At 37.0% G+C, this 16,390-nt stretch overlaps 2 protein-coding genes across 2 annotated transcripts; both read left to right on the top strand.

The window, feature by feature from the left end:
- The first annotated feature begins 1,130 nt into the window (after window positions 1-1,130).
- Window positions 1,131-3,772, top strand: LOC112777300 (uncharacterized). Its single transcript, XM_025821644.1, has 6 exons — window positions 1,131-1,222; window positions 1,329-1,393; window positions 1,439-1,634; window positions 1,961-3,002; window positions 3,273-3,444; window positions 3,762-3,772. Exons 1-6 carry the CDS (start codon window positions 1,131-1,133, stop codon window positions 3,770-3,772), a joined length of 1,578 nt encoding a protein of 525 aa, XP_025677429.1.
- Window positions 3,773-12,770: 8,998 nt separating this feature from the next.
- LOC112777283 (protein FAR1-RELATED SEQUENCE 5-like) lies at window positions 12,771-15,141 on the top strand. The gene is made up of 4 exons (XM_025821622.1): window positions 12,771-14,058; window positions 14,187-14,582; window positions 14,962-15,023; window positions 15,121-15,141. The coding sequence occupies exons 1-4, from the start codon at window positions 12,771-12,773 to the stop codon at window positions 15,139-15,141; spliced, it is 1,767 nt and encodes a 588-aa protein (XP_025677407.1).
- The last annotated feature ends 1,249 nt before the right edge of the window (window positions 15,142-16,390 follow it).

The following is a 16,390-nucleotide window of genomic DNA, read 5'->3' as shown; positions in this document are numbered from 1 at the left end:
TTGCTAAGTTGCAACCTGAGGGTCCTTACCATCCATCCCCAGCTCAGTTGGAGCTTTCGTCAGAGTCTCAGCCAGAACTACAATCAAACCCCTAACCTATACAGTCAGGCATGGACCTACACTTAGTACTTGGAGGGCACTTGCCTCCACTCTCATTTTATTTTTTTAAACAAGAAAATTATACATATATAATATACTCCCATTTTAAATTTTAAATGACCCCATTACAAATAAACTAAGCCCAATAATTAAAAGCCCCAAACCCATTTTAACTTTCTATCATTTTGACTATAAGTTAACCTAATCAAATTTAGTCTTCTTCCATTCTCAAATTCCAGCCGTCACTCATTTATTCTCTTAAACACTTTTTTTAGTTTCATATTTTCAACCTTCTTTTTTTATTCCTTGTCTAGTGGTCATCTTCTCTTCATCAAAAGGTAAATTTTAAATTCTCTATTTTGTTTTATATAGCTTTCTATGACTCTATGTATCTTTCAATTTTCATTGTTTCTCTTTTTGATATTTTCAATTACAAATTTTAATTTAAACAATTATAGTTTAGGTATTAATTTATTTTTTTATTCTCTTCATGAATTTATATATTTTATTTTATTCTCAATTTAGTGATCCTTATTATTTATTTGTATATCTTTCGTTCTATTCTATTATATGTAATTATGTTACATATAAATTTTTAAAGTGAATTGATCAATTTACAAATTTAGAATATATATTTTTTATTTTTAGAAATAGTAATGGAAAAATATTTTAAAAGAAAGCTACCACTAGAATCTGAAGTCACTCCATTAGTCTCTTCTATTAAAAAAAGTTCTTAGAATTCAATGTGGAAAGTTTGGTAGCTGATCTTGGACAACGACCCAAAATTTTAAATTATGATCCAAATAACAGAGATGAAGTTAGATGAGCTTATTTACAAAAAGGTCCTTGTCAACCAAGAGAACATGATTTTTCACAAACATATTTTGGGACTTCTCTGCGTAAATTTAATGCTGATTGGTTTGATGAATTTGGCAATTGGTTGGAATATAGTAGTTCAAAAGATGCTGTATTTTGTCTCTATTGCTATCTTATGAAACCTGATGGTGCGAGTGGTCATGCTTTTGTAAAAGATGGCTTTTCAAATTGGAAAAAGAAAGAGCGATTACAAACACATGTTGGAAATCATGATAGTGCTCATAATCAAGCTCGAAGAAAATGCGAAGTACTCATTAAGCAAAAGCAACATCTTGATGTTGTTTTTCAAGAATATTCAACCAAGATAAAAGAGATTACTGAACTCACTTAACATCAACAATTGAGTGCATTAGGTTCTTATTGCGACAAGGATTGGCTTTTCGTGGTGATGATGAATCGCACAATTCAAACAATCAAGGTAATTTTTTGGAGCTTCTTGACTTTCTTGCTCAACATAATACAGAGATTGATTGTGTTTTCAAAAATGCTCGTGGAAACCTTAAACTAGTAGCACCTAAAATTCAAAAAGATATTGTTAAAGCTGCTGCAAGTGAAACTACTAAAGTTATTATTGATGATCTTGGAGATGATTTATTTGCTGTTTTAGTTGATGAAGCTCAAGACATTTCTGTTAAAGAGAAAATGGCTATTTGTTTGCGGTATGTGAACTAAGAAGGGATTGTAATGGAGCGATTTCTTGGCCTTGTCCATGTTTCTAACACAAATGCGTTGTCGTTAAAAGTAGCTTTGGAATTTTTATTAGCAAAGCATAATTTAAGCTTAGCAAGAATGCGTGGATAAGGTTACGATGGAGCTAGTAATATAGTAATATACAGGGAGAATTTAATGGCTTAAAAAATTTGATCTTGAAAGAAAATACTTGTGCTTTTTATGTTTATTGTTTTGCTCACCAACTTCAATTAGCACTTGTGGTTGTTGCAAAGAAACAGGTCGAAATTGCACTACTTTTTAATTTGCTTGCTAGTTTGAGTAATATTGTTGGAGCTTCTTGTATACGTAAAGACATGCTTCGTGAAAGTCAAATGCAAAAGACAATTGTTGCATTACAAAATGGAGATGTTTCTAGTGGGCGTGGCTTAAATCACGAAATAACATTGAAAAGGGCAGATGATACTCGATGGGGCTCACATTATAGTATAATACTTAGCTTGATTTCTATTTTTTCTTCCGTGGTAGAAGTTCTTGAAGTCATTGAGGAAGATGGAAATAATCCTGAACAAAGAGTCGAAGCATGTCAATTATTGAATCATATTCAATCTTTTGAATTTGTATTCAATTTACATTTGATGAAAAGTATATTAGGAGTTACTAATGAGTCGTCTCAATCTCTACAAAGAAGTGATCAAGACATTATAAATGCTACGACATTGGTTAAAGTGTCCAAACAACAATTGCAAAGTATAAGAGATGATAGTTGGTCCTCTTTGCTCAATGAAGTTTCACTGTTTTGTGATAGTCACAATATTCTTGTTCCAAATATGAATGACATATTCGTAACACAAGGAAGATCATGGCGCAAAATCCAAAAGGTCTCAAACTTGCATTATTTTCAAGTTGAATTATTTTATCAAGTAGTTGATAGACAACTTCAAGAGCTTAACAATCGTTTTACTGAGATAAATGCCGAGCTACTTCTTTGTATAGCTTGTTTGAATCCAAGTGACTCATTTTTTGCATTTGATAAGAAGTTGTTTCGTTTAGTTGAATTTTATCCACATGAATTCTCTTCTACTAAACTTTTGGCACTTTATAGTCAAATTGAGAATTTTATATTGGATATGCGTCTTGATGATCAATTATCAAATATAAATGGAATCAGTGGACTATCTCAAAAGTTAGTTGAGACAAAAAAGCATATTGTTAATCTATTGGTGTTTCTTATATTGAAATTAGCTTTGATTCTACCTGTGGCAACGACATCAGTTGAGAGAACATTTTCTGCTATGAATATCATAAAGAGTGGACTTTGTAATCGAATGGGAGATGAGTGGTTGAATGATTGTTTGGTTACATATATAGAAAGAGAGATATTCAATCAAATTAATAATGAAATAATTATTCAACATTTTTAAAATATGAAAACAAGAAGAGAAGTACCTTCAATATTTGAAGCGAAGAAAGTTAGCGACTAATATAATTTTTTATTTTTTTGTATTTGAATAATTAATGTGCACTTTTATATTTTTAAATTTAAATTAATATATCTTTTGATAGTAATGTGTATTATTTTTGCCCCTCAAACATAATTTTTTTGAATCCATCACTGTATATAGTAGTTGGTGAACCAGATCGGACTTTTGGAAGAGGCCTTGACTCCTACTCTGGTCAATGGCCATCTATCCAGTTATTCAGAAGAGGATTTTGAGGAGGATGTGGAGATAGTCTCAGACACTTCTGACGATAACAGTGATATGAGTGAGGAGCTACAGGGATTACCAACGACTATAGGTGTGTTTGGCAATTTTTGTATTAAAATGGATTATAGTAAAATAAATGTTGTTTGGCTTTTACTATTCAAAATCACCTTTAGATAAAAAATTACTAAAATAGATATCAACTTAAATAATCTTTTTATATTATCCTATCATTTTAATTTAGATATTTAAATATATCTTATTAGTTAATTTTATAATAAAATTAATATTTACTTACTAAAATAAAAATAACATATAAAAACAAAAAATATATTTTTAAATAAAAATAAAAAATATAAATTATATATATATATTTAGATATATTTAATCAAATATGTTACATTATTCAAGTATTAATGTGAGAAAGTTAATTTAGTATATTTTCTTACATGGTACTTTTATTCTAGTACTCTCAATAATCTTATTCTTAATATTATTGAAATTTAATGTTTATGATTTTATTATTATCTATGATTAATTTTTTATTTAATTTATCTTTTTTAATGGAATCATAATTTATATTATAAAAAATTATACTAAAAATACTAAAAATAATAAAAAATTAAAATTTACTGTTATGAACAGAGATAAAATGGAATGAAAAATAATCTACTCAAGCATGTTATAGGTGGGAAAAGAAAAGTATATAGTCTAGTCTAATATCAATTAAGACCGAAGAAACGAAGGGTGTCAATCAAATGGTCTTGAGAGATCACCTGCAAGCCAAGAGCATAGCAAATAAGGGAAGGGGTTCATAAGAAAGATAAGCCAGAGAGGAGAAGAATTAACAGAGAGAGGTACTCACAATGTACTCTACCCTTGTCTCCCACATTCTCATGCCTTTTTGATCTTTTCCTCTAACCAATTCAGTTATGGTGCAACACTCTTTTCATCCTCCCAATTGGCCTATGAGATGAGCCCTCAAGAGCAACCGTTTTGCCCTTCTTTGTATCATTACCTCCTCCTTTAAAAAAAAACCTTGTCCTCAAGGTTGAAAGTGGGAAATTGCTGCTGTATTTCTTCATATGGTTCCCATGTTGCTGCTTCTGCTGGTACTCCATGCCATTGGATAAGAACTTGTTCTTGCCAACGGTCATGTTTCTTCACCATTCGGTGTCCCAAAACCCACTGTGGTTGGACTCCCAAGCCTTGTTCATCCAACAGCAATGGTGTAGGAATATTAGTAGCCCCTGGATCTCCCCTACACTTTTTTAACGCCGATACATGAAAAACAGGGTGTATCCTCGCTTCAGGTGGTAATTGTAGTCGATAAGCAACTTTGCCAATCCGTGCCGCAATAGGAAAAGGACCAAAGTATCTCATGCTCAACTTATGATTTTTCCGCAATGCCACTGAATGTTGGCGATACGGTTGCAGTTTAACAAAAACATAATCGCCAACATTGAATTCAACTTCTCTTCGCTTACTATCAGCGTTGTGCTTCATACGTAGCTGGGCTCGCTGGAGGTTCAACTTGAGGGTGGTTAGAACCTCATCACGTTGTTGTAATTGTTCTTGTACGGCTGGTATATCAGACGCAGTAGGCTCGTAACGAATGAGAGGGAGAGGATCCCTACCGAACACAGCCTTGAATGGGGTCATTCCTATTGCCGAGTGGTAGGACGTATTGTAACTATAAGCTGCCCAAGGAAGGAGATGGTACCAATCGCGAGGGTTCTCCTGAGTATAGCAGCGCAAGTACATTTCCAAACAACGATTGAGGACCTCAGTTTGTCCATCAGTTTCTGGATGATACGCAGAACTCCGAGCTAAAAAAAATGCCTTGCTTGCCACAACATTGTTCCCAAAACTTACTGGTAAATACTTTATCTCGATCCGAGACAATAGAATGAGGAATGCCATGAACGCTTACCACATTTCGCAGGAAAGCATCCGCAAACTTAGGGGCTGTAAAGTCTGCTGGCAAGGGGATAAAATGAGCAAACTTTGACAAGCGATCCACCACCACCAATATAACTGAGCATCCATGGGATGGTGGCAGCCCAGTAATGAAGTCCATGGAGATGTCCTGCCAAATATGAGATGGGATAGGAAGTGGTTCCAATAACCCGGTCGGTGGTTGAGTACTATATTTGACTCGCTGACAAGTTGAACAAGTGGCTACATATTCCTTAATTGTTTTGGCCATATGTTTCCAATAAAACTGTGCAGAGATCCTTGTTAAAGTTCTATGGAACCCAGCGTGTCCACCCAGCAAAGAGTCATGATACTCTCGCAAGATGGTTTTGGTCAGTGGAGAGGTAGCCGGAATCACCAATCTATCACCCCAGTACCACAGGCCCTGTCGCAGCTGGAGTTTTCCTGATTGAATTTCAGCTTCAGTGAACTCCTCAGATGGTGTGTAGGCCTCGAGTTCTTGTCGTAATTGGGGCAGCAAGGCACCACTTATCATGGTTAGGCTGAGGAAGGATCTTGATAAAGCATCTGCTCCCTTGTTCTCGCTCCCTTTCTTATATTCTATAGTAAAATCATAGCCCAACAACTTTGAAAGCCATAGTTGTTGTTCCGGTGTTTGTATGGTTTGCGCTTGCATCTCCTTGAGGCTCTTGTGATCGGTGCGAATCACAAATTTGTGGCCCAACAAGTAGTGGCGAAACTTAGCCACCGCTGTGAGGATCGCTTGCATTTCCCGAACATATGTGGATTGCTTTTGATTCAAACTAGAAAGCTTCTTAGAAAAATAAGCGATGGGGTGACCTTCCTGACTAAGAATGGCCCCAATACCAGCCCCAGATGCATCTGTTTCGAGCACAAATTGCTTGGAAAAATCAGGTAGTGCTAACACTGGGGCGTTAGTAAGAGCTGTCTTCAACTGTTGAAAGGTGGCTTCCGTATGAGGGGACCAGTTAAAATTATCCCTCTTTAATAAATCAGTCAGTGGGGCAGCAAGTAAAGCAAAATTTTTTATAAACTTGCGGTAATAACTGGCAAGGCCGATGAATGCTCGAAGTTGTTTGATCGAGGTGGGAGATGGCCATTGTTTGATTGCCAAAATCTTGGCGTCATCAACGCGAACACCCTCTCGGGAAACCACATGTCCCAAGTAATCAATTTGTTGCTTTCCAAAGGAGCACTTGGATAGCTTGGCATATAAGGCGTGGGTGCGCAGCACTTCAAAGACATACATTAGATGTTGTACGTGAGAGGACCAATCCGAGCTATACACAAGGATGTCATCAAAGAATACGAGTACAAACTGTCGCAACACATTTGCAAAAATAGAATTCATTAAGCTCTGGAATGTGGCAGGAGCATTGGTGAGACCAAATGGCATAACAAGCCATTCATATAACCCTTGGTGAGTGCGAAAAGCAGTCTTGTAACAATCTTCCGGCTTTACTCTGATTTGGTGATACCCAGAACGTAGATCGAGTTTCGAAAAAAATTGTGCACCAAACAGTTCATTAATCAATTCATCTACTGTTGGCATTGGAAAAGAGTCTTTAACAGTGACCGTATTAAGGGCACGGTAGTCAGTACAAAACCTCCATGAGCCATCTTTTTTCTTAACCAATAACACTGGAAAAGAAAATGGACTGGTGCTTGGTTGAATAATGCCTTCAGCTAACATATCTCTTACCATTCTTTCAATCTCAGTCTTCTGGCTATGGGGGTATCGATATGGTCGCACCTTCACAGGGGGAACATTTGGAAGTAGCACGATTGAATGATCATGGCTACGTGGTGGTGGAAGACCATGAGGAATGCTAAATATATCCGCAAAGTTACGAAGGAGTGAAGTAAGTTCAGGGTCCAAATTGCATGGTAATGTTAACATAGGAGGTTCCATGCTATCTTTCGACTGCACCTGCATAGTGTATAGTTCAGCGATCTCATCCGTGGCCTGGAGTCGTTTTAATTGATTGAATTGTGCCTTAGCTGGCAGCTGTTGTAACTCACCCTGTAGTGTTACCAATCTTCCATCATCAAAGAATGTAATAAATTTCATTTTGTAATTTACCAAATGTGTATCAAGAGTTTCTAGCCATATATCTCCCAACACCAATTCCTCATTGGCTATTGGCAGTACAAAAGCATTCACAAACAAAGTGTGGCCCTGGATGTTTACTGGCAATCGTTGCACTTCGCCTTCACATTGTAACAAAGTGCCATCTCCTATCTCCACCTTGAATGGGGGTGCCTGATGCACAGTGACAGCAAGTCTCTTAGTCAAGGCGGGGTGAATAAAATTGTCAGAGCTGTCTCCGTCCATTAAAACACGCAGTTCTCGACCTTTTACTGTCCCTTTAAAACGGATTGACCTTTTTGCAGGGATACCAGTCAAGGCATTGTAAGAGAGATGATGGGAATCCTCTGTGATGTGTTCTCCAAAATCATCAGGCTGTTTGATCTCAGTGTTTTCCTCTTCAATTGGTGGATCCTCTGGTATTGCTTCTGTGGTTTGGATGAGGAAGTAATGTTTGGTTGCACATTTATGGGATGGAGAGAAACGCTCATCACATGTGAAGCAGAGACCCTTCTCGCGTCTAAACTGAATCTCGGTGGGACTGAGTTTACGTAACTTGGTGGAGCTAGTTGGAGTGGGCAATAGTGGGGATGTGGGGTTGGGACTCAGGGCCATTGGGTTGGACCCAGGTGAGGGTTTGGGTACAGTATGTTGGGGTGGAGGGTAAGATGATTTCCATCGTGAGGAGGACGGGAAGAAACGCTCCTCAAACAACTTGGCTAAAGAAACCCCCTGAAGAAGAGATGACGGCGATCGTGCCTTCACCTCGCGTTTTAGTTCTGGATGCAAACCCCCTGTAAAACAATCCAATAACAGGGTGTCGTCCATGCCATAGGTTCTTGAAGCTAAATCATTGAAGGATTCAAAATACTTGTCAACAGAGGAAGTTTGTTTCAATTTTAGTAACTCTTCTCTAGGGTTATCAAATTGAGAAGGGCCAAATTGTATTTGAATGGCAATCGACAAATTCATCCAATTCCTTACCTGATTCAATTTTTCCCAAAGCTGAAACCACGCTAAAGCCCGCCCTTCGAGGTTGACTGCGACGACGTCGAGCATTTGATCTTCCGGTACATCATAAATCTTGAAAAATCTCTCTGCCCGATAAAGCCAATGGAGTACATCGTTTCCCCCATTAAATTTAGGAAAATCCACCTTCAATTGTCGTAACGGTGCGAAACCAGACGATGAATGGGGTTGTGTAGGCGAGTTTACCGTCGGGGATATGAGCTGCGCTTGTATCGCTGCCAAGGACTGGGTAATCATGGTGAGCTGTTCATGGTGGAGGTCGGCTTGTTCAGTGAGCTTGTTGATGGCCGCTTGCATAGTTTGCATTCGAGTATTATCCGCCATGGAGTCAATGAAAGCACCAATTTGTTATGAACAGAGATAAAATGGAATGAAAAATAATCTACTCAAGCATGTTATAGGTGGGAAAAGAAAAGTATATAGTCTAGTCTAATATCAATTAAGACCGAAGAAACGAAGGGTGTCAATCAAATGGTCTTGAGAGATCACCTGCAAGCCAAGAGCATAGCAAATAAGGGAAGGGGTTCATAAGAAAGATAAGCCAGAGAGGAGAAGAATTAACAGAGAGAGGTACTCACAATGTACTCTACCCTTATCTCCCACATTCTCATGCCTTTTTGATCTTTTCCTCTAACCAATTCAGTTATGGTGCAACACTCTTTTCATCCTCCCAATTGGCCTATGAGATGAGCCCTCAAGAGCAACCGTTTTGCCCTTCTTTGTATCATTTACTTTGTAGTGATTGAAATAATTTTAGAAGTTCTTGATAATGTTTTTTATATAGTATATTCTTAGTATTTTTAGTACTCTTTTTAGTATGCTATAATTTTGTACTATTATTATTATTTAGGTTTAATTTTTTTGTTTAATTAACTTTGGCTAATAGGATTAATAAATCATATTATAAAAAGATAATAACAAACATAATACACAAAAATCACAATTATAAAAGTATATAATGTCAAACAAATAGTTGACACAAAAATAAAAATAATAAATAATATAAAAATAGAGCTCAAATAAATACAAATAACAAGAATTTTATAAATAATACAATAATATGCATAAAGAATAAAATTGGTAAAAGATAAATAAATGTTTAGTATTCATAGCTAAAAGTCCATTAAAAAAATACAGAAGTTAAAAATAATTGCTTCTTGTAAACATAATTTTGATAACAAAATCACTTTTATATTATAAACTTTTTTTTTGTCAAATTGGAGCTTCTTCCTTTCTAACGCGTTTGCTAAATACACTCTATGCATATGTGATCGGGATGCTCAGGGACACTTTTGCATTTTGATGGCCCTCAGTAGGACATGACGCTCTAGAAGCTACCGTATATTTTCCCTCTCCTTTGTTAGTATTTTGCTGAGTGTCAGGTTTTTACTATCTTAATTTCTTAACTAGCCCGGGATCCAGATTAGGAGCTGCTACATGGGCCTGGATTTGGGGTGTCGCATATTCATATATTATATAGGAAAACTTTCACATGTGCCATGCACTTTTTTGGTACAGCAATATAGTAAGTACGGTCTGATTAGCAGTCAACAGTTTGTCATATAGTAATAAATAAAAAGTCTAAAATGTCCTTAGTTATATTGTAAAATTATAGAAATGACAGACTAGCTTTGTGGCTTGTGCTTCATGGTTGAAGCTAAGAAGAAACTAATGTGAGAAAGTTTAGCTTTAATGGCCGAAAGCTAATGGGCTATTTATCTACCAACCCAACAGACCTTATAAATGGGCTTGGGTTACCAAATAATAATAAAACCATGGTAAATTTTGTATTTTATTAATGAGAAGATGGTATTTAACATTGTTAGGATAAATGGTGATGGATTGGTTAAAAGAACCCGGACCCGGTTGTAATATTTTTGTTTTTGTTTTGTTAAAATGTGAAGAAGTGTCGTTTCCAGGTAAAACAACCCCCCAAAACCAGAAGTCAGCCTGCCGTTCCCACCATATGCCCTAATGTAATGGTGATCAATCACCCCCAAGGCAAACTCAGTCGCTCATAACTTTCCTGCGACTCTCTCCGAGAAGCACAAGTGTTGTCGGTGTGACGTCTTTAGCTGTGGCCGTCATAACCAAACTGTATGGTCTTAGTGTGGCGGTCTTGCAATTGGTCGTGTGCAGGGTGAACTGTATCGCAATCGTATCTCAGGCGGCATCGCTCCTTTCAGGCGGTCCTAGTAGCTGCGGACGGAGGAATCGATCCCGGAGCTGATGCTTGTTGTCACTCTATGTGTTGTCACCGTCCGCACTCACACGAACGTCTTCGATGTGGTCCTCGTCGCCATCTGAGAAGCTGGTAGTTAATGTGGTGAGTTGCAGCAAATTTCCCTATTTTGAAAATTTGTTGTTGTAGTTCATATTACATCAATGTAGTGTGTTGTTGTGGCTGAAACTTGAATTTTCTAGTGAATGTTAAAATTGTTGATGAAATTTGTTTCTGATTAATGATCGTCACTAAACAATGTATTTGGTGCCGTATTGCTGCTATGATCAGTTAAGGTATTTGTGAATTTGTTGCTGTGTTGCTTAGTAATGAGCTAGATATTTATTTTTTTCTGAAAATCAAGACTGACTTGAAGTGTTTATGATAATTGCACCTCGAATTTGGGAATCTATCTTGCTGAAAGAATCACGTTCGTAAATTTTTTTTGCTGATAAAAACTATGATAGTTGAATTTGTTGTTGAAAATAATCAATGAGATGAATTTGTTGCTGTAACAATAGTTTTGAATTTGGTTTGTAGTCAATTTGTTCGGGTGTGTTTGGTTTAGCGTTGGGGAAGAGAGAAGCGCATTTGAATCTCTTGAAAGCCTCATCTTTATATTTGGTAAGTCTTCTTTTGCATAAGTGATTAGCTTCTGCGTTCACATTCATGTTAGCCTGTTGCCGTTGGAAAATTAGGTGAAAAAATTACATTTTCTACTGGGATAGTGACAGAGGTTGAAAAATTTTGTTTAGGGAGCCAAAAAGTTTAACATAAAAAATACATAAAAGCATTATGGAAAAACAAAATTGATAAGTATCACAATATTTTCATATTTTGTTATTACCATAACAACAAATGAATTCCTTTAAAGATAAATATTATAAATTATCCTAAGCGATATTTTTCAAATTATAAGTGATTTAAAATCTTGAATACATAAATTAGAACAACATCTTTTAGTATTTTTTTTACATAAATAATTAAGTTATCCATAGAAAAGTTTTTTTTTCATCTTATTCCTTAAAAATTGCATGAAACATAAAATAAAATTTAAAAAGTAAATCGATTATTGTAATAATTATGATGATGTGAACTGTTCTAGTTAGTGCAATAGTCCATCATGTTAAATTTGAAAAATTATTCAGTGAATGGATGAATAGTCGAACATAGGTTCCTTTAAATTGTTATCTATGACTTTTTGCCAAATGAGCTTGTTATATTATCTGTAGTACTTTTTTATAAGATTTTGTAAGAGACGTGTATGCGGGCAAAAGGTATGAACAGAGGTGGAAGAGGAATGGCATGTTGCATAAGCGATGTATAGGAAGGAGGCGAGTGGATGGTGACCAGCAGGGATCATAGGACTGACCTCGAGGAGTGGATGGTGACCAGCAGGGATCATAGGACTGGCCTCGAGGCAATGGGTTTCGAAGAACAGGTACTTAGTTTGTGGTTAAAGGAATATTTCTTCCTTAGCTCCCCTTCTCTTGTAAACACTCTATCTTTCCCGCTCATCTATCTCATACATTCAAGTCTGATAGACATGCATTCATTTAATAACGTGCTAATTACAAATAACAGATAAAATAAAAGACATATATTAAAATCAAATCCATGAAATACATGGCACATGATAAATATATATTACAAAGATAAGATAATCATAATAAGTAGTGAATTAATACTCACAAATGTATTTATTAATGTAAAGTTACGTTAATTAAATATATAAATAATAATACACGGGAATGGTTTTGGTGTTAAGTTTGTCGCTGTGGGCTGTGGGCTGTAGGATTCATGGGTTATGCTTGTTTTGGGTGCATTTACAGGAAGGTGTGACAGACACGAGATTGAAGCTGAAGAAACTATAGCTAAATGTCAAGGCAAGGAAGATCCGATTTTTCATGAATTCAACGGGGTGGAAGGTCTTCAAGTAGAAGATATTCTTAAAATGGAGTTTTGTACTCCTGAAGAAGCACGGTGTTTTTATAACAGCTATAGCCGATTGAAGGGATTTGCCATGAGGCAGGGGAAAAAGGTACCGAACAAGGCAGGAGAGATCGTTAGGTATACGTTCGTGTGCAACAGGCAAGGGTTTCATGAAAAGAAATAGTTAGAGATGGCTGATCGAAAGAGGGAGCACAAGGTAGTGACTCGTTGTGGCTGCTTAGCTGAGATGAGAATTAAGCGAAAAGATGGCAGTGGCAAGTGGTACGTGTCTCGGTTTTTGGACAACCATAACCATGAGCTCGTAGCTGGGAAGTATGTCGACTATTTGAGGTCGCATAGGGGGCTATCTGATGTTGAAATTGCTCATCTGACTAGCTTGAGGGAGGTTGGTATAAGCATACCAAAAATATATCAGTCATTTGCTGCACAGGTTGGCGGTTTTAACCTCGTCAGGTTCACTAAGCAAGACATGTATACCGAGGTTAGAAAGCAAAGAAGCTTGCAGAATGGGGATGTTAATGCAGCAGTTCGCTATTTGGAAGGTGTAGCTCGTGTGGATAACAGGATGTACTGGAGGTATAAGCTAGGGAAGGACAACAATATGTGCGACCTGTTCTGGAGCGATGGCCGTAGTCAAGTGGATTATGGAATTTTCGGCGATGTCCTTGCATTTGATGCCATATATGGTCGAAACAAGTACAATCTCCCTGTGGTTGTGTTTTCAGGAGTGAACCACCACAATCAAACCTGTGTTTTTGGGGCGGCAATGGTATCGTGCGAAACACAAGAGTCCTACATTTGGGTATTAGAAAAGTTTCTAGAATGCATGGAAGGAAAACCCCCAAATGCGGTCATCACAAATAGAGATCCAGCGATGCACATAGCTATTCACGAGGTCTTTCCCAAGGCCCACCACAGGTTATGTGCATGGCATCTTCTGCGGAACGCCACGTCAAACATATATGACCCACGCTTCACCCATCTTTTTAGGCAATGCATGCTTGCTAACTTGGAGGTTGATGAGTTTGAGGCACATTGGGATGCTATGTTGGACGAATGTGGGGTAAGGGAAGTCGAATGGGTTCAGGACCTGTACCGGCGAAAGCATGCTTGGGCTACTACGTACATCAGAGGCCGCTTTTTTGCTGGTATATGCACAACGTCTCGCTGTGAGTCACTTCACGCGAAGCTTGGTAGGTTTGTGGAGAGTAGGTATGGCATACTTGAATTTGTGACAAACTTCCAAAAGTGTGTCCATTTTTTGCGTGATAATGAGGATGAGCTTGATTTTCGTTCCTCGTATGGGACTCCAGTGTTACAAACTGAATTTGTCGAGCTTGAGAAGTCGGGTTGGACAAAGTACACCCGTGAAATGTTCTTCAGATATCGGGAAACTCTTAGGAGATGTGTTCGAGTTAAGATTTTCCACTGCGGGATGTTAGTGACAGCGGGGAAGTGTACATCCTTCAAAAATATAGAAGGCCCGAGCGAACTTGGGAGGTTAGGTGGGAGAAGGCGAGTAATAAATTCAGTTGCGATTGCATGCGAATGGAATCATTTGGTCTACCATGTGTGCACATTGTAGCTATTTTGGTTCGGATGGACATCACATCCCTTCCCGACATGCTGGTTCTCCGTAGATGGTCGAAGACGGCAAAGTTGCATTATGGAATTGTGGGAACTCTGGCTGACCCGAAGAACCACACATCTACATACAGAACACGATTAGGCGCATTTGCTCAGTTATGCACAAGACTTGGTCGAGTTGCATGTCTCAGCGATGACGACTTCAATGATTACTCGAACAAGATACTCAATGATGCCCTCCGACTGGAGATGAAGCACGGGCTAAGGACAGCGGAGGAAACTGTTGTTTCCGTCTCCGATGTTGGCATGAAGGACCCCATTCGTGTGAGAACTAAGGGCACCGGTCGTTTAAGCCAGCCGTCGACAACGATGGAAAAGAAACGGCATAAATGCAGTACCTGCAGATGACTTGGTCACCAAAGGACTCGATGCCCAAATGGGACGCCTCAGGGTACGCAGCGAGGGCAACAACGCTCAAGTGGCCGAACAAAACATCAACGCGTTGAGGTGATGCTGACTTTACATCTCCGTTTCAAGTATTTGTAGTATTTTTTTTTGCCACATAATATACTCGCACCTTGTAAGCTTGTCATGCAACCATTCAATAACTAAAAACCGTATGTGGGTTTATATACATGTGGCCCCAACTGTTGGCTGGGTCTAATTTACTCACTTTGTTCAATAACTAAAAACCGCATGTGGTTTTATATACTTGTGCCCCCTACTGTTGCCTGGGTCTGATTTACTCATTTTGTTCTTTTTACATATAGCAGGTCGAGCAGAGCCATCCAGATGGCGAAGATGCCACCCGCCTAACTCAGTTTTGATGGAATCGGTAAATCGTATGGTCCCCCAAGCAGTTCGATGCGCTTTAATGTGGTTTCTGGCAACTGCACATGTGGTCCTGTGTGAATTTATATTTTGTCTTGCAGCTAGAGTTTATATTATTCTAAGAGATATTGATGTCTCTGTTGTATGTACATGTTACTATTTTGAGTTTTAATCCTTTTTACGGTTGAAAATGGAGTTTCTGTTACAGACATTTCAACTAATGTTGCCAAGGTGTGTGTGAAGTGTGTTTCTTTATTTTTGTTGTGATTCTTCTCTCCGGGACAACCATGGTGTTTTTTTTTCATGCATCTTAATCACGGCACGTTTGTGTTTGTTGATGAGGTGTGTGGGTTTGAGCTCATTTTTCCATGATAGTCCATGTTAATATAACCGGATCTCTCAAGTATTCAGAGTTTCTGTTAATCAAATTATAAGATTTGTCAACAATTATAAAAAAATAATATCAATTAAGTTTTTGTTATTTTTTTTAATGTATAGAAGAATAAAATTTAAATTAATTTAAGTATAATACTAAAATTATTACATTATTATTATCTGTAACAATCAAGATAAAAATTTATACATATTTATAACTTTATTTATTCTTTTTAATCTTATTTAATTTGAAGCAGATATAAAAGTTTAAATTCAAAGAACTCTTCTTCTCACATAATTTTAATTGTTAAATTTTTTTTAGTTTTATATTCAATTTCTTAAATCATCTTTTGTTCCATTAAATTTTTTAAAATTTTTATTTTTTATTTTCAGTATTTTTTACTATTCTTCATGCACATATTTATCATTATTTTTTTAAATAAAATAAAATAAAAATAAGGAGAGAGTACTACATGTACTCCATAGAATAAGAAAAAAAACAACATAGATAGAAGTTATGTGTAGAATAAAAAAATAACTATACCAAGGATAAAGGAAAATTAACTAATGATTACATTTTTCACCAAATTTTAAGACGACAATTATATTAAACACAATTTACTAAAAACCTTTCATGTTGAACTCATGCTAGATTACGTGTTGCCGCACTAATACAGTCAAAAGTTTGTGTCATCGAATAGTAATTCCAACAAAGATGAAGTTCTCTGAGTGTTTGAGTCAATCTTGTTACCTTCAGACATATGTAAATCATTAGAATTGGGACACACATACATTAAAACATCTATAGTTAGGGGACTACCATTGGAGAAGCAACTTTAATAATTGTAACATTTAAAAGGATGGCTTTACATATAATCAAAAGGTTGGTGTGTGGATAGTGTGCTCCCCCACTACACGAAAGACCACTCTTGTCCACACTTAACCACACAAGCTAAACAAAAGATAACAGACTAATTCTACCATCACCTAGCGAAT

The sequence above is a fragment of the Arachis hypogaea genome, chromosome 3, assembly GCF_003086295.3.
Source record: "Arachis hypogaea cultivar Tifrunner chromosome 3, arahy.Tifrunner.gnm2.J5K5, whole genome shotgun sequence".
NCBI lineage: Eukaryota > Viridiplantae > Streptophyta > Magnoliopsida > Fabales > Fabaceae > Arachis > Arachis hypogaea.
The sequence above is the reverse complement of the archived record's forward strand: the minus strand, read 5'-3'. Positions and strand labels throughout refer to the sequence as shown.